The sequence below is a fragment of the Cottoperca gobio genome, chromosome 15 (genome assembly GCF_900634415.1).
Source record: "Cottoperca gobio chromosome 15, fCotGob3.1, whole genome shotgun sequence".
NCBI lineage: Eukaryota > Metazoa > Chordata > Actinopteri > Perciformes > Bovichtidae > Cottoperca > Cottoperca gobio.
In genome coordinates this window covers 6835461-6860351 of record NC_041369.1, presented here as the reverse complement: position 1 = coordinate 6860351, position 24891 = coordinate 6835461, and the positions used below count along the sequence as shown (strand labels likewise).

At 41.1% G+C, this 24891-nt stretch overlaps 2 protein-coding genes and 1 long non-coding RNA gene across 3 annotated transcripts in view; 2 read left to right on the top strand and 1 right to left on the bottom strand.

Annotated features, from left to right (window-relative positions):
• Positions 1-13075, top strand: part of pik3ap1 (phosphoinositide-3-kinase adaptor protein 1) — a 14127-nt gene extending 1052 nt beyond the window's left edge. Inside the window, exons 2-17 of the mRNA XM_029449966.1 lie at positions 1-388; positions 862-1106; positions 1752-1896; positions 1979-2121; positions 2203-2335; positions 2610-2806; positions 2929-3106; positions 3190-3237; positions 3337-3588; positions 3696-3752; positions 4653-4846; positions 4935-5007; positions 5175-5345; positions 8356-8426; positions 9118-9203; positions 12688-13075. The exon at positions 1-388 is cut by the window's left edge and continues 38 nt beyond it. Of these exons, the coding sequence (XP_029305826.1) occupies positions 1-388; positions 862-1106; positions 1752-1896; positions 1979-2121; positions 2203-2335; positions 2610-2806; positions 2929-3106; positions 3190-3237; positions 3337-3588; positions 3696-3752; positions 4653-4846; positions 4935-5007; positions 5175-5345; positions 8356-8426; positions 9118-9203; positions 12688-12805 (2499 nt within the window). The 3' untranslated portion in view covers positions 12806-13075. The remainder of the gene's footprint in view (positions 389-861; positions 1107-1751; positions 1897-1978; positions 2122-2202; positions 2336-2609; positions 2807-2928; positions 3107-3189; positions 3238-3336; positions 3589-3695; positions 3753-4652; positions 4847-4934; positions 5008-5174; positions 5346-8355; positions 8427-9117; positions 9204-12687) is intronic.
• On the bottom strand, positions 5037-6372 carry LOC115020086 (uncharacterized). Its single transcript, XR_003833531.1, has 2 exons — positions 6330-6372; positions 5037-5393 (listed from the first exon to the last, which is right to left on the bottom strand). It is a non-coding gene; the product is annotated as an uncharacterized LOC115020086 (long non-coding RNA).
• A 3492-nt stretch (positions 13076-16567) lies between the features above and the next one.
• Positions 16568-24891, top strand: part of sorbs1 (sorbin and SH3 domain containing 1) — a 45364-nt gene continuing 37040 nt past the window's right edge. Inside the window, exons 1-2 of the mRNA XM_029449368.1 lie at positions 16568-16843; positions 17010-17202. The gene's annotated coding sequence lies outside the window, so the exon portion shown is untranslated. The remainder of the gene's footprint in view (positions 16844-17009; positions 17203-24891) is intronic.

Sequence of the window (24891 nt, the reverse complement as noted above, 5' to 3'; positions counted from 1 at the left end):
CTGTACACAGCTGAGGCACAGGAATGGGCAACATATTTGCAGCAGATCTTGAAATCCTCCAGAAAATTCCGCAAAATGTCTATTTTGCTGCACGCAATCGACCCAGCCGATCAGCTCCACGGATATGACTTTGAATATTTCCAAAGCTGCAAGAGCATTGTGCTGCTCCTCACGGGAGTGATCCTGGACTTGCTGTGTGACCCTGAACTGCACAGGGCACTTCAGAGCCTCCTTAATCCTCCACATAGAGTGGTGGTGCTGCTGTGCGGCGTGTCGGAGGATGACACACTGACGGAGAGCTTCAGAGACTGGCAGAGCTGGAGAAAACTCTACGCCGACGACGAGCCCGGGGTCTACATTTCCACCATTATGGAGTCCATCACTGAGAGTACGCAAAACTTCTCTCTTTTTTGTGCTTTTTAAACACCTCACACTTTTGTGGAGTATTGATTCAGATAGCCCAACACGTTTAATTAATTAAAGACTCTGTTCAGGCGAAAAATTATTTTTAAAAACCTGATTATCTCACTTACCTATTTACCAATTTATGTGGTAAAGTAAAGTAATACAAATGAAGAAAATGTTTGTTAACTAGTACAGTTTTCTTTTCCGAAGGAGTAGTCCTCGTGAAAGCGGTTCACAGAGTGTCAAATGTTTTGAACTACAGCTCCAGTGTGTTAAGGTGGTGGCAGAAGTTTCACCAGAAGTTGGCTACCTCAAACCTCAGCTTATAAAACTGAAAATATCACCAGGGGAAAATGTATTTTCTGTGCGTACACTGAGCCATTAACCCTCACTCACTAATTAATGTATGTAGAATATTTAGGTCTCTTTGATAATAATTAGTTTTTTAATTCACAGGTAGACTAGCGGAGGCGGAACATGAGAGTGAAAGTGTAGCTGCAGCGAGGTTGCACATCACAGCAGCCTCTCCAGCTGAAACTAACACCACTGATGAAACGGAGGAATTGGTGTCAGAAGAGCAACAAGAAATCGTCCTGACGGATGAAGAAGCGGTGAGCACGGGGATTTCACCAAGGGAGGAACTTGGTACACCCACGCACCTCACCTGTCTCACCGTTCAACCAGACAGAGTTCTGTGTGGGGTAAGACTGGAGTCATTTCATAATAAACAAGTTATTCTACATTTCTACATTTATTTAATTGTGTGACAGAGAAAATTAAAGGGGAGCTACGCCCATTTTCCCATTTGATAAGTTATTCCTATGGTCTAAAACAGTCCAAACATATTCGTTAACATGAACAACTTTCTCCCAAATCCAAAAACTGGAGGACTGGAACTCACATTAGTGATGTCATCAAGTATAAAGTGTGGCACTGCTCTGCTTTACATGAATTGTAGAGATGTTAAGATGACACTGAGAGCACCCAGGGGAGTATATGCGGACAGTTTCTGTTTCAGAGCTGAGAACACTACAATAAAAAAGAACATGTGAAACAACATCAGTCTGCCGTTCATTGTCTGTGCAGCAGCTCCAAACTCACTTCTCTGGTTTGTGGATTTGAGAGAGAGAAGCTCATATTCACAAATATTGATTGAACATTAACATATTAGAATTCTTAATTTAGGTAGTTTTCCCCTTTAAGTGCAGAAATATTTACCATTTACATTCTTTTACTGCTGTTTTAAAAGAGTTTGAAGTTGTATTGATACTTGTTTTCTAGAAATTAACTAATAATCTCCGAGTTACTAATAATCCATATTAATTCTATTTTCTGCTTTCTTTAAGGGACGGGGGAGACTTTTTATAATTTTAACGCATAAAGTAGATGATCAGTCTGTACCGGAGGTGGAGTTTTCATCTGAAAATATGCCTGCAAAAAGAGTCCCAGGAACTGTGGAGAATGAATACACGATAAGTGTGACTGCACCTGGTAAGTATCTCCAGGAAGTCATGTGACCGTAAGATGTTTTTTCAGTGTTGATGGCAATCTTATTTTCTTTCCGCCCCACTAGATATGCCTGCTGGAGTGGTATCACTCGCCATGTACGCTGACAACCTCTCTGTCAGCTTGAAGCCCATCACATATTATACCAGTATGGGGGAAGTCAGTCGGTATATTGAAAAAGCTGCTGATCCTGTTAACTTCATCTGCCAGGTGAGACATTATGTCACACTGTACACAGTGTTGTTTTGTTAAAAATCCCTCCAGGTCATGTAAGTCATTTTGTACTTTCAGGCCTTCAACTTGACGTCCAATGCAACTGAATCCCTGGACAAAATGTTAACTGACTCGTTAAAATCCAGGATGCCTGCAACTAGTCTTCAGCTGTTTGGAATCAGACAGATTGAAGAAGACAATATGACGGCATGTGAGTACAACACTCAGATTTCTTGTTTTATTATTTGGCAACACTGATTTATTTTGGGTGCATTTCCTAAGTAATGTCCCACAGTTGGGGTCACGTGTGCTGTTGTTGCAGATGTATCACAAGAACATATCTGGAAGCATTTGAAAGCATATTTGATCCACATCTGACATGTCTGTTTTAGATCTATTGCCACAAAAAGCTCAGAGAGTAAAAGCAGCTTTTAGGAGTCAACATACGGTCATACGGATGCTTTTATCTATATTTTGTCCTTCAGATCAGCGTAAAGAGGAGCTTCCCACGCTGCTCCACTTTGCTGCTAAGTACGGCCTGAAGAAGCTGACCACCCTTCTCCTTCAGTGTCCTGGAGCTCTGCAGGCTTACAGCGTGATGAACAAGTCTGGACACTACCCGAACAAGCTGGCAGAGAAGAGTGGCTTCTCTGATCTCAGACAGTTCATGGATGAATTTGTTGTAAGTGCAGTGATGAAAGCTTACGTTTATCCAACAACGTGTTGGATCTTCTCTTCTGACGGTCAGGTTCTCGCATCTTTTAAATCAGTGTCTGCCTGCCTCTTGTCTTCAAACAACTCTAGGAGACAGCAGACATGCTCAAGTCTCACATCGTGGACTCCATCAACACAGAGGAGGATGTAGAGATTTATGAGATGATGTCAACTACCTCTCAAGACATCATGATGAAGTACTCGGGTTGCTCAGAGGACATATATGAGTCGATGCTGGGCATTGACCCTGAATGTGCAGAGGACCTATGTAAGCTGAACGTGATGTGTATCTATTGGTCCTTACAGTCACCACTACAAACATTAGGATTCTAATGATGCTGTTGTTTTCAGATGAGGTGATGAACCCCGAGGAAGCTATGCTCAGAAAGTTCTTTCAAGGTAAACATTTGAATAAGTGAAGTAATGTTAAATAGCAACACAGTATATTACAGAACATATAATGTAGTGTATGTAATCCGGTTACAATCTGTCTTTCAGCAAAACCACATGCCAGTGTAAACCAGAACAACGAGGAGCATCTGAAAATTGAGGAAGAGGAAAAAGACAATCCTAATGAGTTCGATCAAATCGAAGAGGAGGATCCTTACAACCTGTGCCCAGAGGACATCTATGATACTTTGGATGATAACCTCACCTATGAATCAGGAATCCTGAACCGTCCACCAGCCCCCATCCCCAGATCTGAGTCCGAGTCTGAGCTTGATAAGAATATGACCGTCATCTCCAGAGGTATCGAGAAGTCTCTTTTTATTTCCCCCAAAACAGTTCTCTTGACGCATCACATCGCATAACAACTGCTCCCCATACAAATATAGATAACTCAATATTTTTGACAGTATTTACAGATAAAGCTACGCCCCAGAGTAAAGCGATGGGCATGGGATGTCCTGCAGGTAAAGCACAGTTTACACTGTTTTGTCATTTACATTTCAAGTTGATAAGATCATTTTAAAACTGATAATAATCTCATGTTCATTCACAAAACAACACTAATGTTACATTGTGTGTTGTAGTTGTGGAATGTGAGTAAGTACATTAACTCAAGTACTTAATTACAAGTTTGAGTAACTGTACTTTACTTGAGTATTTCCATTTTCTGCTACTTTGTACTTTTTACTCCACTACATGTTGAAGGCAAATGTTTTACTTTTTACTACATTTGTCTGACAGCTTTAGTTACTTTGCAGATTTAGATTATTAATACAACATATAAATCGGCTAATAAATGATGTGTTGTTATATGTAGAGTTACCAGCAGTATATAAAGCCATTTAAATTACCACTTTTACCAGCTGCAACATTAAAGTGATGAACACGTTAATGCATCAATAACTATAAAACATGAATATAAAATATGTGATTCATAATCAGTACTTTTACTTTTTGTACTCTAAGTACATTTTGATGTTAATACTTTTGTACAATTTGTAATACTTCCTCAACCACTGTATCTAATCACTCGTACGGCTTAATATTTCAGTGGTTTTAATCATGTAAACTTATTTTTTATATTAGTAATTAAGTTTTCAAAATGTTGCCAACATGAGACCATTCTGACATTTTTAATTGCATGTGGGCCTTATTTGCTTCCTCATTTCTCAGACAGTGAATACAAATTAGTTTGCCTTTTGAATTTGCTGTGCAACTAATGTAAGAGAGGAAATAGGCCACACTAATTTTAGAAATGTCAAATGTCAGAAATGTCAGGGGACTTTTGCTAGCAACTATGATACTGTGGTTATTTTGGTCGGCTAGAGAGGCTTTGAAAATGACAAGCATTTCCACCCATCCAGCTCGGCCGGCGGAGGAGCCCCCCTTACCTCTGTATGACCCCTACGCTGGGATGAAGACACCTGGACAGAGACAGCTCATATCTCTGCAGGAGAAGGTGAAGGTGGGGGAAATTACTGTAGATGAGGCCGTCCAAGAGTTCCAGGCCTGGCAGTTTGACCATGAGCGGAGGTCCGGCTCCATACGCTATCAGCAGGTAGATGAACTATACACATGTTATGTTCTGGGTGATGATTAGTGGTCAATGAATGGATCTAACATCTGTGTTGGGTTTTTTTCTTTAGGAAAACCTAAAGAAATTAAGAGAAAGCATCACCAGACGTCACAAAGAGAGAGAGAAGAGTGGAAAAGAGCTCGGTACAATAATTTGACTATTTATTCTCTAATGCAGCTTTAATATACATCTCCAAAATGAACCGACTATAAGCATATTTGACAGATGAATATTGTCAGCACACAGCGGAAAATCACATCCTGTTTTTTTAAAAAAATGCTTATATTTGATGTGGTCTCTCCCCTCTTAGATTTTGAGATAAGTGCTCCGATGCAGAGGAACTTATACTGGGGCACAAATGTGACCATGGAGTGTTCTGTGTACGAGCCAGCACCCAGAACGGCGGCGGTGCCGCCTCCTCCAGCGGCTCATCTTATCCAGAGAGGCGGCTGGAAGACTGGAAGCACGTCCAGCACATCCAGTGAGTCCTCATGCTTTTTTTCTTGCGGCTCAGTGTTCAGAAGTGTAACTAAACAAGGAGGAGCACAGTGTAGGTTCTCAGGTCGGACCTTTCCTTTTGTCTCTGCGTTACTTTCGTCCCACTTTCCAATCACATGCATGTCAGCGGTAATGTAGACTCTAAACTCATGTGAGGGATTGTTGCTTTGTGACTCAGAGAAGTTTGTGGCACAGCGCCATACTTTTCTCACTAGTTTGTGTTACAAAATAATAATAAAAAAGTAAGAAGGGGCTACTGTAGCAGCCATATTTAGCCAAATAAACTCAGGAAGGATGCGGGAGAAGAAAATAAAGCTCACGTAGTGTCCGTGGTGATATTGGAAGCAGCAACATTTGCGAGCGTTTAAGCTTTTCTTGAAAATAAACTTGAATTTCCCTTTTTTGTCATTTGCACCTCGTTTGTTTCATATTGCAAATACATATATAAATAAGTTTCTTCTGACTTCATACAAAATAAGGCATTACAGAATATAAAGCATTTGCCTCGCTTTGTCTCAAGGAAATGATCATGGCGGCCGTCTCATATGTGTGAGAGATATGAACGTTTCATTTTTAGGTTGAGACCTTATCTCATAACTTATTTCACAACACTGAACTTCCTCATTCTATTCTATTCTATATCTGCAAGCAAAGTATGGTTTAACAACAGCTATTCAGTGTCTTTTGGGAAAGAACTGTCACAAGGTTGGTGAACTCTAAAGCACGACTCTGAGACGGATGTAAAGTAACAACATAAAATACTTTACTGAAAAACAAAGTACTAAACAATCGCGCTCACTGGGAGGAATTACAATCAATCAAAGTATCAAAATAAACGATCACTCACAAGGAGAACAAAGAATTAAACAAAAGATCGCTCTCTAAGAGGATATCAACATCTAAATACACAAACAAAGACTCTCACAATGAGGCACATGGAAAAAGCTAAACCTGAACAAAACCTGACCTGATCACTCGATGAGACTCACGACACCTGAACAAGTACAAACTGGCACAAGACAAGGGGGGGGGGGGGGGCAGGACTATTTAAACATGAGGTGAGAGGGCACAGGTGGAAACAATCAGGCAGACAATCACACCAAGGAAGGAAGTAAAGGGATCTGGAAAGAGGGACAAGAGGCAAGTAAAAAATAAAACAGGAAGTGCACGACGAGAATCTACCTACACAAAGTGCACATGACGCCCACAGACTAACATGGAACTAAACAAAAGCCTGACCTAAACATGAACTCAGTTAACAGAACTGACGACACAACATCTTTGTTGAAAAGCATCATTCCCTCCTCAGTTGCAGGACAAACGTGAACGTCTTGTGATTCCTGCGTATCAGAAACTATACACTTTCAAAGAAAGGCTTTGGCCTCTGATCTTGCCAGACATCCATCCATCCATCATCTACCGCTTACCCGGGATCGGGTCGCGGGGGCAGCAGCTCCAGTAAGGAACCCCAAATCTTCCCTTCTCCGGGCCACATCCTCCAGCTCCGACTGGGGGATCCTGAGACGTTCCCAGGCCAGTGAGGAGATGTAATCTCTCCACCGAGTCCTGGGTCTTCCCCGGGGTCTCCTCCCAGCTGGACGTGCCTGGAACACCTCCCTAGGGAGGCGCCCAGGTGGCATCCTTACTAGATGCCTGAACCACCTCAACTGGCTCCTTTCAACGTAAAGGAGCAGCGGCTCTACTCCGAGTCTCTCACGGATGGCTGAGCTTCTCACCCTATCTCTAAGGGAGACGCCAGCCACCCGTCTGAGAAAACCCATTTCGGCCGCTTGTACCCGTGATCTCGTTCTTTCGGTCATGACCCAGCCTTCATGACCATAGGTGAGGGTAGGAACGAAGATCGACCGGTATATTGAGAGCTTTGCCTTCTGGCTCAGCTCTCTTTTCGTCACAACGGTGCGGTAAAGCGACTGCATTACCGCCCCCGCTGCTCCGATTCTCCGGCCAATCTCTCGCTCCATCGTCCCCTCACTCGCGAACAAGACCCCGAAGTACTTGAACTCCTTCACTTGGGGTAATGGCTCATTCCCTACCCGGAGCAGGCAATCCACCGGTTTCCTGCTGAGAGCCATGGCCTCAGATTTTGAGGTGCTGATCCTCATCCCAACCACCAGACATCAAGTCCTGCTATTATGCTGCTCTATTTCTATGGTGCATTTGAGATTTTAAGATCTGTTAACACACTCACTCTATGAATTTAAATTAGATCAAATCGGAGAAAGAACGGAGGAAACAAATCTGTGAGGAGTTTGAGTATTTAGTCTTGAGGAGATTCACTCTTGTTCTGACTAGACATTACACAATGACACAACAGATGTCCTGAGAACTCTCCACAAAGTAAATCGGCTTCAAAACTGCTCTGAGATTTTAAAGTGTCCCTGCAGTACTAATATTGGCCCATATGACATTTATTTTAAATCTCACGTGTGAGAAGAAACAGTCAGATTACTGTTAGACAAACTAGGGTTCTTTGTTAAAGACAGACTTTTGATCAGATCTGTCAGCTTCTTATCAGAGACTTAATTAACAGTCACTATGTTTAAGTTATATTGTTTGTTCTTTTATGTTTTTTTGCCTTTGATTGTTATGTTGTTTTCAAGCGAGCTGACTTAGAATAGTATGGACCTTGAACTGTTTAGTATGAATTTTAGGTTATTTGTATTTTATGAAGGAACTTAAATTTATTCTTTTCATCCAAAACTTGCTTAAAGAAAATCTGGAAAGGTTTTTAGATGCACTGCTATGTTGACAACAGTTTTAAAGAATGTGTCTATTCTATGTTTAATCTCCCTCTGATCATACCTCTCCCTGCTGACATGTTAAACAACTGTAAAGTCTTTGTTATGAGACTCGGACAGATATTTGTATCCACATTTGGTGAAGCGGTCTTACGGCATCATTTACCACAAGCACCACGCTCACAGAAACTTGACATCACGTGTATTCTTTCCACATTTCTTCCTTTCCATCAGGCACTGAGAGCAACAGACTCAGCACTCACAGCACCTTCAGCTACAGCAGCGGGACAGAGCCTGAATTTGAGGTGAGCCCGAATGAACGACAAGAGCATTTTCAGTGCACATGGAAACCACAATCTTCACACCTACTTTACTCCTTTTATATTAGTGTGAATAGTTAGACGCCCCATGAAAGGCTTTTATTGCTGCATTAGTGTCTATTAACCAAACTCAACCTTCATTTTCTCATTTGGTGCTGCACATGTCCGCCCCTGTAACATGCACTGGTGACATGACTACATGTGCAACAGAGAGGAAGACAAAGAGTCTGGCGTTCAGTTTCATTTTGCAGTCACCGGCTATTTCTAGTTCTTCGGTTCCTAAAATACTTCTAAGTGCAGATCTGCCCAATAGTTTCTCAGAAATCCCTACTGATATGGTAATAATCTTACATCTGACATGAAGGTAGATGCCTTAGGTAGAACTAACCACTATTTCCGACCAACAGTCTAAAACCTGAAGGTTTTCAGTTTACTGTTACACAAGATCTAGAAATGCAGCAAATCCTCACAACTGTGAAGCTAGAACTCGAGAGTGTGTTTGGCATTTCTGCGACTTCAACTATTTATTGATTATCAAAAATGTAGTGGATTCATTTCCATTAGTCCAGTAAGTGATAATTGGTTAATTGTTTCAGCTGACCATAGAAGGTTGAGTGTCAAAATGTGTTTCAGTTTTCGTCGCAGTATACATTTGTTTTTGTTTTTTCTTGAAAAGGAAACGTTTGAAAATGTCCCTCCTCCTCCACGACCTCCGCGGTCGTCTGACACTGCACCCAGGATTCCTTCACGGATCCCAGGAAGGTCAGTTGAAAGAGCAATGATTGAGATAACTAATGTTATGTTAAACAATATAGTTCATTATAATTGTATATAAAACAATACGATGTCGCAAATGTATATCGTGTGACCACTACCAGTAATGTAAGAGTGTGGACAGAAACAAACAGAGAGACCAATAAAGAATCTGCAGGCAGCGATGAGTGAGACAATAAGTGATGAAGAGGAAATGGTCACACACCAATGATTCACAGATGAAGGCATGATGTTCATGCCATGTAAACATATAAACATCAATGCGGAGGTGAGAGATCACATACTGTGAACGTTTTCAAATGAAAGCTCACATCAGAGGGATTCTAAAATGAGCTTTGTTTGTTAACCATAAATGCACTGAACACCTGCAACTCTCAGAGACTCCGCAGTCTCATGATCTTAAATGGTAACGTCTTTAAAAAGTAAAGTGGGTAACAGAACGGTGTGTACTGCAGCACACCACTTATAAACTCTGATACACTTTCAGTTGGTTCAGCTGTTGAACATTTCACATATGTCGTGCATATATCGTCTTTCTTGTTCACATTTGTGCATGAAGAATCGTGCGTCTGTACACCTAACTCAGAAATAGGAAATAACAAAGTTGTATCTTAAATAAGTAATGTTTCTGAAACAAATGAAAGGGTCGTAATGATGAAAAAAGAAACTTAAACCAACAGCACAACATGGCAAGAAGGTTTAAGGTGCTGCAAAGATCTCACAGCAAGAATTAAACCCACGTCCATTGAACCCGGCTAAACTCCTGCTAATGCTAACTAGCTTAGCAGGAGTAGCAGTAACCACTAGCTGAGCTTTTGAATTCATCTTCATTTTGTGGTATTTCTGCACTACATTTCCCTTCGTAAGTAATCACACATTTGAATTTGTTAGAAAGATTTTGGTACCGACTCTGTTCTGCGTCTCATAAAGTGAATGCTCAAACAGAGTAGGGTTTTAGGGTAATATGTAGATTATTTATTTGTTTCACACACACGAATACAAATCGCATGAAATGAATGTAAAGTAAGTGTGAGGATGAGGTAGAAGCCTGCTTATATTAATTAAAAACACACGCATACAAAAGGTAAAATATACAAAATCACCAGTACATTTTAAATACTACATCTCGTTTTGTACGTACACAATGACACAGAAGAATCTATTGAATGTGCATTTGTATTCCACAAGATAACTCCACGAAATGACAACAAGATGTTTTATACAAAGGAAGATGAAGATTCATAGCCTGTCAAGACGGAAAATTATGGAATTGTGAATAGTTTACAAACTAATATACAGTATATCTCAAAAGTGAGTACACCCTTTAGATTTTTGCAAATATTCTGTTATATCCTTTCAGGGGATAACATTATCCTACTGAAACTTTGATATAACTTAAAGTAGTCAGTGTGCTGCTTGAATAACAGTATAGATTTATTGTCCTTTGAAAATTACTCAGTACACAGCTGTTAATGTCTAAACAGCTGGCAACAAAAGTGAGTACACCCCATAGTGAACATGTCCTAATTGTGCCCAATGATGTTGTTTTCCCGCCCTGGTGTCATGTGACTCGTTAGTGTTACAAGGATTCAGGTGTAAATGATAAGCAGGGCTGTTAAATTTGGTGTTTTGGGCACAATTCTCTCTGAATGCTGGACAACATGGCACCTCATGGCAAGGAACTCTCTGAGCGGCTGAAAAAAAGGATTATTGCGCTTCACAAAGATGGCCTTGGCTATAAGAAGATTGCCAACACCATGAAAATGAGTTGCAGCACAGTGGCTAAGATCATACAGCGGTTTTCCAGGACAGGTTCCACTCGGAACAGGCCTCGCCAGGGTCGACCAAAGAAGTTGAGTCCACGTGCTCAGCGTCATATCCAGAGGTTGGTTTCCAAAAATAGACGTGCGAGTGCTTCCAGCATTGCTGCAGAGGTTGCAGAAGTGGGATGTCAGCCTGTCAGTGCCCAGACCATACGCCGCACACTGCATCAAATCGGTTTGTATGGCCGTCGCCCCAGACAGAAGCCCCTTCTGAAACCGATGCATAAGAAAGCCCGCAAACAGTTTGCTGAAGACAATGAATCCAAGAACATGAGTTACTGGAACCATGTCCTGTGGTCTGATGAGACCAAAATAAACCTGTTTGGGTCAGATGGTGTCCGGCGTGTGTGGCGGCACCCTGGTGAGGAGTACCAAGACAAATGTGTTTTGCCTACAGTCAAGCATGGTGGTGGCAGCATCATGGTCTGGGGCTGCATGAGTGCTGCCGGCACTGGGGAGCTGCATTTCATTGAGGGACACATGAATTCCAATATATACTGTGACATCCTGCAGCAGAGCATGATCCCCTCTCTTCGGAAACTGGGCCGTAGGGCAGTTTTCCAACATGATAATGACCCTAAACACACCTCCAAGATGACAACGGCCTTGCTGAAGAAGCTGAAGGTTAAGGTGATGGACTGGCCAAGTATGTCTCCAGACCTAAACCCAATTGAGCACATGTGGGGCATCCTCAAGAGGAAGGTGGAGGAGTGCAAGGTGTCCAACATCCGTGCGCTCCGTGATGTCGTCGTGGAGGAGTGGAAGAAGATTCCAGAAGCAACCTGTGCAGCTCTGGTGAATTCCATGCCCAGGAGGGTTAAAGCAGTGCTAGATAACAATGGTGGTCACACAAAATATTGACACTTTGGGCACAATTAGGACATGTTCACTATGGGGTGTACTCACTTTTGTTGCCAGCTGTTTAGACATTAACAGCTGTGTACTGAGTAATTTTCAAAGGACAATAAATCTATACTGTTATTCAAGCAGCACACTGACTACTTTAAGTTATATCAAAGTTTCAGTAGGATAATGTTATCCCCTGAAAGGATATAACAGAATATTTGCAAAAATCTAAAGGGTGTACTCACTTTTGAGATATACTGTATACACCTATGATTAACCTGTATTATTATATCTTGCTTAGGTTCTATTGTAATGACTTGACAAACACTTTGTGCAGTAAATTCCCATTCATCCAGTAATTGATAATTGGCTAATTGTTTCAGCTGACCATAGAAGGTTTGTCCAAGTTTCAATGTCAGTGTTCGTGCCAGTATACGTTCAGATTCTTTTTTTTTTTTCTTCAAAAGGACCCGTTAGAAAATGTCCCTCCTCCTTTGAGAAGTCATAAAAAGCTTTACAACCATTTTTTATTTGTTGAACATTGTTATCACAATCATACAGACTTATTGAACCAGTGAATAATCCTATGATTTGCTTCCCAAGGATGGAGTGAGGTTTAATAAATGTCACAGTATATTGTCTGAAACACTGGTTTCAAAGGCTGGATGTACATGTGATATTTGCTTCTGCTGCGGTTTTTTGTTTAGTTTTGGTAAATCATTATCATAAATGAGATGTCAACGCGTACCCTCCCTTTTCTGTATATCTACAGCTGATCTCACAGCACTGTCTGTTTCTCGCAGGGTGCCAGAGAACATGCTGCACAAGCGCTACATATCCTGCCCGACTCGAGCAGTTCCTCAAAGACCCACTGAAAGACACGCAAACTCAGCGCCTGCCTTACCTCGCCGCCTGCGGTAATCCACACACGTCTAATTTAAGTTATGAGTATTTCAAGAGGGATGGAGGAGTTACAAAGACCTTTGGAAACAGCCGTCAGACATGCAGAGAGACATTTTTTTTTCTTCTGTCTTTTCCGCTTTCATTAATTGTATCAGTGTCCCTGAAGGCCCTGTCACACATATCCGTATGACAGAAACGTATGCCGGCTCATACGAAATATCGGCAATAGGTTGATATAAATTAAGGGTAAGTTGTGATCGTTTGAAGGACGCAGACGATACGCCGAACACACCAGACACACGGCCCTGTCACACAGTTCCATATGGCAGAAACATGCCGCGTATATGAAAAGTAGCTCAAAATGTGTCAGAGTCCAAATACGTCCAACTTTTCCACAGCGGTGTTGTAGCTGACGTATACATAACGAATACATAACAAATTATTATACGTATGTCAAACATTGATAGCTTATCACTTACTTATTTAAAACGTATCAGAGCGTCTGGCCAACGCAGCTGGAAAAGTGCCATCTGGTTCACGTCATGCTGATGCTGGAGAACGGCTAACATGCTGAACGCTAGCTGTACTGTAGAAACACGTTTAATAAGTTACTCCGTCGTCAGGGATAATCTTAACATAGGGTAGCAATAGGGTATCCACTCGTTATCAATACATTGGCTGTAGGGTTCACCGTCAGCCGACGTAGCCTATATCTGACGTAGTCACGTAAGTATTTACGTACTATATTTATGTAGGTAAGTATTTACGTACTATATTTACGTAGTTAAATATTCACGTACGTATTCCGTATTCACGTATGTCTAACGTAACGTCTGCATATCGTATGAAGCACACGTCGGGTACGTCCGGTAATTTTGAACATGCTCAAAACATCAGCGTTCAACAACGCACCCCAGCGTAACACAGCGAGCTCTTAACGAATACTACTTATACCTTACCTTATATCAACGTACACCAGCGTGTTGCCGATATTTTGTATACGCCATATTTTTGTATACGTTATGCATTCGTTGGGCATTCGTCTGATACATTTTGTATAAGTAAGTGATGCGCTATCAATAGGTTAGACATGCGTATCTGTATATGTTCATTTTTCCGATCCGATGAAAAGTTGGACGTATTTGGACTCTGACAGATTGTGATATACGCCAGCATACGTTTCTGCCATACGGAGATGTGTGGCAGGGTCTTAACAGACTAATTCAGTTCCCATAATATTTGTGTGAACATTTGAGGATTTAATTGTGGCAATTGTAGAGTCTACTAACAAAACGTAGTATTGTGTTTTTGTTATAAATCTTAATTTGAATATGTTGGGGGGAAAAGGGGAAATCATTGGTTTAAGATTAAAATCTTAATTATGATATTTAAACGTGGTTGGTGGGGGGGGGGGGTGTCTCCTGGTAACTGAGCATGTGATGTTGATGCAATAAATATGGTTTTCCATTGTATAAGTATGCTCGTACTCAATTGAGTGTTTTTGACATATTGTTCTTATTTTACCTCAACTGATGTCACCATTATACTTCATAAAGGACTTACAGTGTGGCTCTGATATTTGTATAATTTCTTTCTTAAACTTGGAGAATTCATGCATGAATGATAAATAACCCACAACAGGTCAATTTTGTTGTACATCAGACTGTATGTATCTTCTGAATTTTAAAATGAAATATAAAACTATGTTCCTTTTATACACTTGAATACATTCTTATTCCATGTTGGCTCCTTAACTGCCAGTATTTATTTATTTCTTGTGTAATATGAGGTTCGGTCACTTGATGTGATCTATTCTCTGTTTGGATTGATCTCATTAGGCATGCAGCTGTTTTACTGAATTTACAAATGACTTCACTGTTATGAATATAAATATATAAATGAATCATGACTTTCCCCTCTAAGGTCCTGAGAGAAGAGACACATGTACAAAGCCTGAGAGAGTGTAGCCATCTGGGACTTCTGGTCAAAACTTTCAAAGTAAAATCTTAAATATGCAGCATTAAAGTGAAAAACAAACATGCTTTATTTATTTTATCATTCACTGTAAAAAATCTGTGTCATATAACCCTATTAATATTTAAAAGGTGTTAAATCTGAGAAAAGGTCTTAAAAATAAGTGTGCTCCAGCTGAGTAATGCATTTATGAATGGATTAATTCTATATTACAGTTTTGTGTTTGCTTTTGTTTCTTTAATGAATAAGATGGCTCTGTGCATTGACTGTTTTAGGTGAAAGTTGGAAGCTTGCATACACATTGAACAGATCTGTTTATGTTTATTTGTATTCTTTGGCAAACAACATGAGTTATTAATGTGTTTAACAGGCCTTCTCAAATGTGACAGACGTCAGCATAACTCCTCTGACTGGTTGATTTATTACATGTTCTCATTTGACAAAAACATTCTGTACCACAACAATATTCATCAGTTGATACATTTTAGTCATTTCAACATAAATGAATTAAATCTAACTAAATACAGATGTATAAATCAGGCTAATTTGTAATCATGCACAAATGTAATCCAGCTAAATGTAATCCGTGTTCCTTCAGATCACTCGTTTTTCTTTCTTAAACTAGTGAACAGAAAAGCGACTGCAATGCTTTTTAGTTTTTTCACTTTACTAAATGGTCAATTGAACATATGCTGCGATTAGGAGCGAGGGGCGGGGCCAATGTATAACCTTCACTCATCACTGGAGTCTTCTACCAGCCACACGTCTCCTCCGTTATTGATTGGCTGGTGCAGCTGATCATCTCAACATCACTGGAGTGAAGACAGATTAACCTCAAGCGCATCACTCTAAAATGTTGTATCCTCTTTGTTTTCTGATTCACCATCTTGTTAATAGTGTTTGTAAAACCGGTAACAGGCTGCTGCTCTGGCGGTGATAACTGAGTACCTCTGAATAGCATTAGCACAGCGCACATGTGTGTGTGCAGACACAAACTCCTTCAGAAGCTGTGATCACAAACGCTTCAGATGAGAGGGCGTCTCGCTTCCCCTCTCCTCGCATGGTTTCCTCTCTCCTCGCATGGTTTCCTCTCTCCTCGCATGGTTTCCTCTCTCCTCGCATGGTTTCCTTGCGTGAAAAAGACGCAAGGAAAAAACGCGAGTGAGGATAAATGTTGTTGCAATTTAAGATGCACCCACAGAAAGGTAACAAGTGCTTGCATCCAAAAAGTTGCATTACCGCCTTCTACTGGATTGAAATTGAAGTTGTATTTATTCCCCAACCTCTAATTAAACTAGTCGCAGTAATCTAGGCAAACTCTGGCAGGACATGAAAGCCTCAGTAATCCTCACGATAGCCAAACACTTTCAATACCTATCTTTTACCAAGCGAGGGCTTTTGTTTTGACATTTCTTCCCACAGTTCCCCTCTCCCCTAATGTTCACTGAACATTTAGTAAGGTAATAACAAAAAGCATTGCAGTGGCTTTTCTGTTCACTGGTTTAAGAAAAACGATTGGTCCTCAGATGCACGGCTTGAATGCTCGTCATGGTCATTATTCTGTTTATGCCAGCTAGCAAATGCATTCAAGTGAAGTGTTAAACCACATATTTTGATACCTAGAAACATATCAATTATATATCGTATTAACATTCGGTCAAATGACTTTGGGTAATGTAGAGGTGTCGTTCAAGATGAAACCCTACTACTGAGCATGTTAGCATCGTTTAGCTAACTGTTCTGGTTTTCCGGGCCGCACCTTTACTGTTTGGGTTCAGTCGTAGGTTACAGGCTCCAGTCAACACTGTTTCCCGCCGAAGCACGAAGATAGCTAGTTAGCTAGCTAGCTGTTTTAACCACTGCAGGCTAGCTGACCTGCCGAGCACGTAAACACCGACAGAAAAAGTTAGTTAGTAGCTGGTGAACATTTAGCCGCTAAAGAACAAGATATATTTCTCACGGGGTGATGGCGACCAACAATGAGCTCACGGGACAGTGAATATCGGATTTAAATGAATCAAATGGTCTGAAACAGGACTCCTAATGAATGCTAACTGTACTCCGTTTCCTGGAGGTGTAAAGGTGTGTTACCGTTTGCCAACATGGTAGCCATGAACTTAATAGTTGTCATTATTGTTTAGCTGCCTCCAAGTGGCCAACATATATTAATGACACCTGCTTTAAGATAAACCATTTTACTGTGGTTTCAACATTTATTTTGGTTTTATCATGAAATGACGGAGTCCAGGCTTTTATTGTGAAGGGACGGTGGCCCAGCCCCCGGTGCTCGGTGGTTGCGTCGTGCAGCGGTGTTGACGCAGCTGAGGCCGGTGAGGGTGAAGCGCTGACAGGACACTGGTGGAGAGCAGCAGTCGGCGCACATAGCTCAGTGAAGTGTGTCTGCAGCAGCCAACATAACACTGGATTACCATCACACAGAGGTAAGCATGTTCCTGCTCTGCATCACTGCTGCTGTGCTTTAATGTTTTCTGGAGATTTATTATTATTCCATATGAACCCTTATTTTTTTACATTGGCACCATAACAGCTGACTTTGTGTTATTGTCGTATATAGCAAAACCAGCACCACTTCATTTATTTCTTATTTAGCACTCAGTCATTAAATGTGGATTCAGCAGACCTTATCAAACATAAGTGCTTTTATGAGTTAGTCAATCTAGATGTTGCACCTCAGCAGAGAGGCGCTCTGGCTTTGGGACAGTTACTGCAGTACAGGCTGATACAAACAGGGGGGATGCGAAACGGCCATGGGGTGCCGCACTGTGAAGCTAAATGCCCAGGAGAAAAAGAGAAAATCTCAATTTTAGGGAATGAAACGCTTCCTGGCTTTACATCTTGCTGAATACTGCCAGGTATCATTTAAAAGAAAAAAGACTAATTAATCATTTCTATTGTGGCTGTTTCTGTAAATACGCAGGTAGGGTTATTAGTGGTTGTCATTGTGAGTCATGGGGAGCTGACTACAGGCTACTCCACATGCATACAATAAGGCTGTGACATCAGGACCATGCACTTAATGGAATCCATATAATGTGGCATGCAGGTGTTAGAAATAGTTTAATGAATAATGTTTCACTCCCATTTTTATCACCATGTTGTCAGAATAGAATGTAGCCTTTGCCATTTTTGATTGGATAATTTTAAAGGTGATTATGCTTTGAGGAATTGAATGTAGAAGAAGTAGTTTGAGTCCTGGAGGTGCATTAGATTATCAGTGATGCGTGCTTAAGTACAGGTTGTAATGTTATTTTAGAGGAATATTTTAGTACAGTTTGTTATTTTTCATTTGGTATTCCAGTGACGTCTGTGTGAGTATGAGCAGCTGTGTTGTGTAGCTGCACAGTGGCACTAGTGCATGTATTCTCCGCAGTTATAGATACAGTGGACCTGAATGTTACACTTGATGTTATAATCTGCCAACCAAGTCTGCCTGAGGCGTCATGATGAACTGCATGTGACACGGACAACTGCCTCACAGCACGCGTGGACGTATGTAGACACTTAGACAATCAAATATATTCGCTTCTTGTTGTACATGTTGCAGTGCTACAAAGCAGTCAGAATTACTACCACAGGTAAAAATTGCTTAACACTCTCAAACACTAGCAATACAAATCCTTTATATCTTAACATGTCCCTTTTAGTGTATTTCTGAGTGGAGCTTGAACTCTGCTTCCAAATGAAGTTTATGAATGCCATTACATGTAAATCCTAGTAAGAAAAGAAAAGCTCTCTATGCTTTTTTAGTTTTATAAATAAACTAAATGAAATATTCTTACAAAAAGCCATACTCCTTCTGAATTGAAGTTTCTATCTTTTAATAAATCACCACCCTCACTGCAACATTAGTATCTCCACTGTCACTGAGTCGTGTCGTTTTCCTCTGAAACCCAGCGAATGTATTTGTCTTGTTTGCCCGTGTTTCATTCATGATTTTACTACACTGGTGACTTCTTTTACTCCAAGGGATCTGTGTAACATGACGCTAAACAAGCTTGATAAAATATTAACCCGGACACAAATAATTCATGAAACTGCTACGAGGACAGAGGCAAAGCAGTCAGACTGATTTTTCCCCCCAAAGAAAATCCCTTTTCCCATGTTTTGTTATGTGGACGACACATTAGTGAATATCACACTCCTCTGTGTCTTATCACAGGGACACATGTAGTGGAGATAGTGTATCTCAGACTGTGTTTACTCAGAAAGAAGGAACAGGACTTCCATGAGCTACATGTTAAAGGACTTTGTCAAGTGTTTAGTCACTGAGTGAAACAATATTTAGAATCTACCTAATTTCACAGCCTGAGGCCGCTCTGCTCACGGCTACTACTGAGTAACTCATTAGTTGTAGTTCAGTAGCAGTTCAGCCGCGTATGAAGCAGACTCCTGGTTGACGACATGTCAGCAGAGGAGTTGTAGATGTTTACACGGAGATGGTTACAGGTTTGTGTGTGCAAATGGAAGTCGTATGTTACCGAGCCATGAGCCATTTGTACAGTCACGCAAACAGCAGCCAGACGCCTATATGACCGTTTGCACATATTGTTGGGCAATTAAAGCAAGTCCAATATGAACTGAGTGAAGTCCAATCTTTTAGAGATTGAAAGGATTCAACATATGTAGCAAATGTACAAATTACGTTTTGCTGTAGTAAAGACTTGTTTATTTTAGATTAACTAGCCTCAGATTTCAAGAAGAGCGACAACAATTAGTCGACTAATGGATTAGTCGATCAGAAGAATAATCCCCAACTATTTTGATCATCGATTAATCGTTATACAAAAATGGCACAAAATGCAGTTTTCAGCCTCTCAAATATGGAGGTGTCCTGTTTTTTCTCTTTTTTATATCAAATACAAAGACTGACAACTAGATTTTTGAAGACATCCTCTTGATGTACATCTTTCACTATTGTCTGACATTTTATAGACCAAACGATTAATTGATTATCTAGAAGTTAAACGTCAGATTAATGAAAACAATCATTGGTTGCAGCCCCATTTTCATGGAGGATTTTCTTTCTGAATTACTCCACGATTTGTGGGCTTTCAGGTGTTTTAATATGTATCAACAGGATTTCAGGTACCGAGTGACTAATATTGAAACAGAACCTGAAGTTTGGTACCTGCTTTTATAAACCAGTAACATTCTAGTTCTTGCTTTTTCAAAGACATAATAAATCAAGGTCACCGTGTTGCATTTCAGTCTTTTGAGCTCGACAAACAGAAATGATAACCTGTGGAGTAAGCATGGGACCTGTTGGTGTGAACCCAGCACAGTGGTTAATATTTTATGAAGCTTGTTCAGAGTCATGTTACACAAGTCCCCTAGATTTGAGAGCAGCAACCCTCGCAAACCGCAAAGATTTGCCAGCCGGCCTCCAGATCACACAGTCTTGTTTTTCCAACATGATCTCCATTTGGTTTGGAAATGTGACACAGAATATTAGAAAAATATGAACTAAGTCATAATATGTTTATTTAAGTTAAATCACCACATGTGCTGAATATGTCTTTTACGAGAGCAACATTATTTAATTATATTCGTATCTTTGTTATATTTCTTAATGTATTTATTATTATTATTCATGCGAACTGCTTGTTGAAGCACGACATGGACCAAAACCTTTCTAGTGAGTGTTTGTAGAAAGCCGTGTCTGTCCCGTGAGTAACGGTGGCTTTGAACACCAGGTTTCTGTTTTCACTCCATGTTAATGTTACAACAGGTTGCTAAGCAACCGCCCCCCTCATCTGCTTTCTCCATCTGCCACCATTGGCTGAAGTGGATGGTGAAGTGTTATGCTTTGACTTTTCAAGGTCCATGGCACAAAGAAGCCCTGCGATCGTGGACGCATGTAAACAAGGCAGCGAAAAGACAATTTATGCTTTGGTGATGGATTTAAGCTGCACTCCTCGCCACCACCACCCCGCCCCCAACACCCCGCCCCCACCCTTCTCCCCTGTGTTATATGTCAGCAACTGGTGGAAAACGTCAGTATGGCGCCAGTTGTTGGAAGATATTTTAATATAACCAGCATGTGTCTCACTCATCATCACACAAACCAAACCCGAATGATCAAGCGACGGTGATGTGTAGCATGTTTATAAATCACTCACCACGAAATATAATAAACGATAAGGAAGCTCTCACATGTGTGCCGCCACCTATAAGGCCCGGTTGTTATTGATGGAGCTGCCTGTTGTGTTTGTGTCTGGCTGTGACGGGACGAGTCAGACTGGTACGGCATTCCTGAAATAGACAGATGATGAGGACCCGCTGGAGTCCTGCCGCGCACTCATTTCACACGAGGATACCTTCATAGCACTTAAAATTGCTGGATTATCACTTCGCTGTTTATATTCACGTTTAGCCGCCATATCCTATGACTCAATTATCAAGTAGTCTTGTCACATAGGCGCTCGGAGAGTTATATTAGGGAACACACTCAGAGCGTCCATTCCACGTCGGAGTCAAAACATCCAGCAGAGATGATGACACTTTCAGCATGATTTGAATTGTCATCGCAGCTCACCTAACGTGCGTTATTATCTAAGCCGGGAGGAATCCATTGTGCACAGCTGAGCTCGTTATCTAGTGATGACATTAAAGCAGCGTCATGAGTCTCTCATTCATATCCCCAAATAGGGCGGTCAAGATATTAGCTTTCCAAAACACAATTATCATGGCCAAAAGAATTCACCATAACAATATAATTGTCATAGATGTCGAAAATAAATAAATAATAATAATAATAATGCTATCAGTCAAATGCATCTGTAACTTCTGGTAATTGGTTTTGTTTAGTTTTTATGCCTCCGTGCTGTTGACAGCGGTGACCAGAGGCATCATGTTTTTGGGATGTGCGTAAGTACGTCGTGCCGCTCTCGTGAACGCCTGAAGGGGATTTGGAGTTTGAATCAAGGATAAACTGATTAGAATTTGGTGGTCAAAGGTCACTGCAACTTCACAAAACCTGATTTTTGGCCATAACCCAAGAAATCAAATGCTAACTGTGACAATTTCACACAAATATCTAAAAGAACAAAATGAAGTGAGGACATTTTGGACAGACATAGAAGTTAACTGCAAGTTGACTGGCTGACGGAGGCATACAGCCATGAGGCAGGTATTATTAACATGACTTCAATCTTTTCATTTCAAATATCCCAGTACTCTTTAAAACCGGTTTACAGTGAAACCCATATAAATACAGCAGTATATTATTTTAAGGAAATTGACGTTGTATTGCCGTCGTTGTGGATTTCTTTCAAATCATGTCCCTTACTGTATCCCAGTTTTTACTATCTCCTTATTTGCTCATAAGTTTTTCTTCTTTTTAATTTTTCACTTTTCGCCTTCCAAAGTAAACTCTCAAAAAAGCCCCATAAAGAGACACCTAAGGGCTTCTTGAATATTCAGTTGAATGTTTATCCTCACTCCGGGGCCTGTGAGGCAAGCTTTCTCACTCTTTGAGTGCAGCATGGAGCCCTTTGCTGTGAAGATGTATCACCCTGGGTAAACTGTCAGCTCCCTGACATTCTTATTACACTGGCTCTAAAAGCCTAGCAGGCATGTTATAAGCAGACTGGCTCTCTAACACAGCATCTGGAACAGTCCATGCGGCCAACTGCAGTCCTCCCCAGGACCTTCACACGTGCCAGCCAAGTGTTCCTCTATCCCGGGGATCTGGCTACGGTCACGTCCAAAAACTGTCGAGCCTTCTCATGGACACGCTGGCAGGCTGCGAGCCTCTCCAAGCACTAAGGGACACATCTTTCATTGGCTGGCCTGATGGAAGCTTTTGTTTTATGCCTCAGAAAAAAGGACATGTTATTCCTAAAGGTCAGCAGCATCCTTGAACATAACAGTGATACTACTGGATCACTTTGAACTCATTAAGTCTCTGTAATATTTCATTAGGTGAGGTTCAAAGAATTAAAACAGCGTTCATATAGACTCAGCTTAAGCTCCTACCATTATCAACATGAATGTGTAATCCTGCTCTGAGGCCTTTAATGACTGCAGTATTTAAGTTACATACATTTCCTTTTATGCTGCAGTTGTTTGAAATGAACTTCAAATAGCTTGGTCGAGGAATGTGTAGAATCCCAGGCTGCCGTCCAGCGTGGAAGCTGTTTATGGAAGAGAGTTGGAAGGGTGGAGGGGTAGGTGGGGGTCTCTTGTCAATTAGGGGGATAAGCTGCTGCTCCGGAGCGGCCCTTTCGAGCCATGTTTGGAGCTATTTGGTGAGATACACGCACAGCGCTGGATAGCTTCTCTCCTCTCTGCCATTTGTTGACAAAGCAGAAGTCAAACTGCGTTACGTAACAGCCCTTTCTGTCCGTCCATAGTACAGCCGAGCGTGTGGTGAGAGCTCTTTTGTGTTAACATAGCTCACTTTTAAGGCGGCCTCTCACTGCAACACAGAGACCTCCTGTGTGAAATGCATCATAGCTCAACTTGGTACCACCCCACCTTTGTTTAGTTTACACAGGGGGGAGGCAGAATCTGGAGCCTGATTGTGATAAAGTGATTGTTGCTGCTCCGGTCCACTGGACATTGAACTCATAAAGCAGTTCAGTGAAAAATCCATTTTTATAACACAAAAATAAAAAAAGTACTGTATCTACTAGGGTCAGACAAATGTATTTGGTAGCATCCAGTTTGTTTCCAACATCTGATAAGCTGGAAGTTTCTCACAAATCACAGCTACAAACAAGCATCCGAGCCACTATCCAGAAGGTGTTGTGGGTCACACGGCTTGAGTCTGGCCTTCATCTTAAGAGAAAAATCTGTTCTTTGTTTCTTGTTATGAAAATGTAAACATTTATTAAAACATTGGTATCGGCCCTCAAAAAGACGTTTATTGTTATATTTAACTTGAATATGTTTCCTTAACATTAAGGAATAGGCCAACATTTTAGGAAATACACTTTCCTTCGGAGAGTTAGATGAGAGGATTGATACCACTCTAATCGCTGTACGTCACGCTAAATATGAAGCTGGAGCATTCAAGCGTTCTGTTTTTCTCTCTCTTATGTCGTTGTAACGGGAATATCTCTGGCTTTTGAACTAATGGTTGTACAAAAAAGGGCATTTTGAAGATGTCAATTTGGGTTCTGGGAACTTTCTTTTTTAAACTAAACATAGAATTGAGTAAGGAAATATTTCCAACTGAAGTATCTACATACACGTACATGTACATGTTCCTGCTGTCTTACAATTCATTAGTTCTATTATAGAAATCTCTTTTTAAAGATTTTGGTATTATAGATCTAATCACACAATAACATGCAGTCAGTAAAAGTCATTGCAGCAGTTCATCATGTTGCCTGAAGTATGAAAACCTTATGGACGGCTGAGTCATCCGGTAGCAAATTCCAGCCGTCCTCCAGTAGTCTGTCTCTCATCTCGTGGCCCTGCAGGAGCATTTCAAGAGGTGGGAGGATTTTATATGGTGGTCTGCACAGTTGTTGAGTGGGTGCCACATTCCCAGGTGGCATGTGGTGACAGGTCCATCTGGGCACGCCTGTTGTCAAAAACAAACAGACCCCCTACACAGCGAAGGTCAAGGTCAAAACGGGACCATCCCGCCCAGACAAGACCCTCAAAGCTCAGCCAGACGCCCCAGGAGGTTTCAGAGGGTCCTGATGTGCGTGGACTAAGGGATCGCTGTGCACATCATCGAGTAGGTAATGCGCCTCCCGAGATCTGCAGTGATGTGTTGGGAAGCCTTTTGGGAGTCTCTTGTTTGAAAGGTATTTAACACAGGTTTGAGCTGAGAGGGCGTTTTATTGGCTGTGATTTCCTGGAATCTTGACTGATATTTTTAGTGCATGAATAACACGTGCACTGTTTGTACGAGGTCTCAAGAGACGACCAGAAGACGTCGGAGCTCAGTGCTGTAGCTTGTGGCTTTTTTTGCGTCATTTTTAAGGTAACACCAAAGTCTTGTTAAATTCTGGTTCTGGTCGTGCTGATTGGAGACTGCTGGTCTAATCTAACAACGTCAGATCACGATGCCTCAGCGCAACAAGAACCCCTGGTTAAGACTGTGAGCTTAAACCTTAAAAGGTTCTTTACTTTTATCTGTTTAGCTTCTCGGT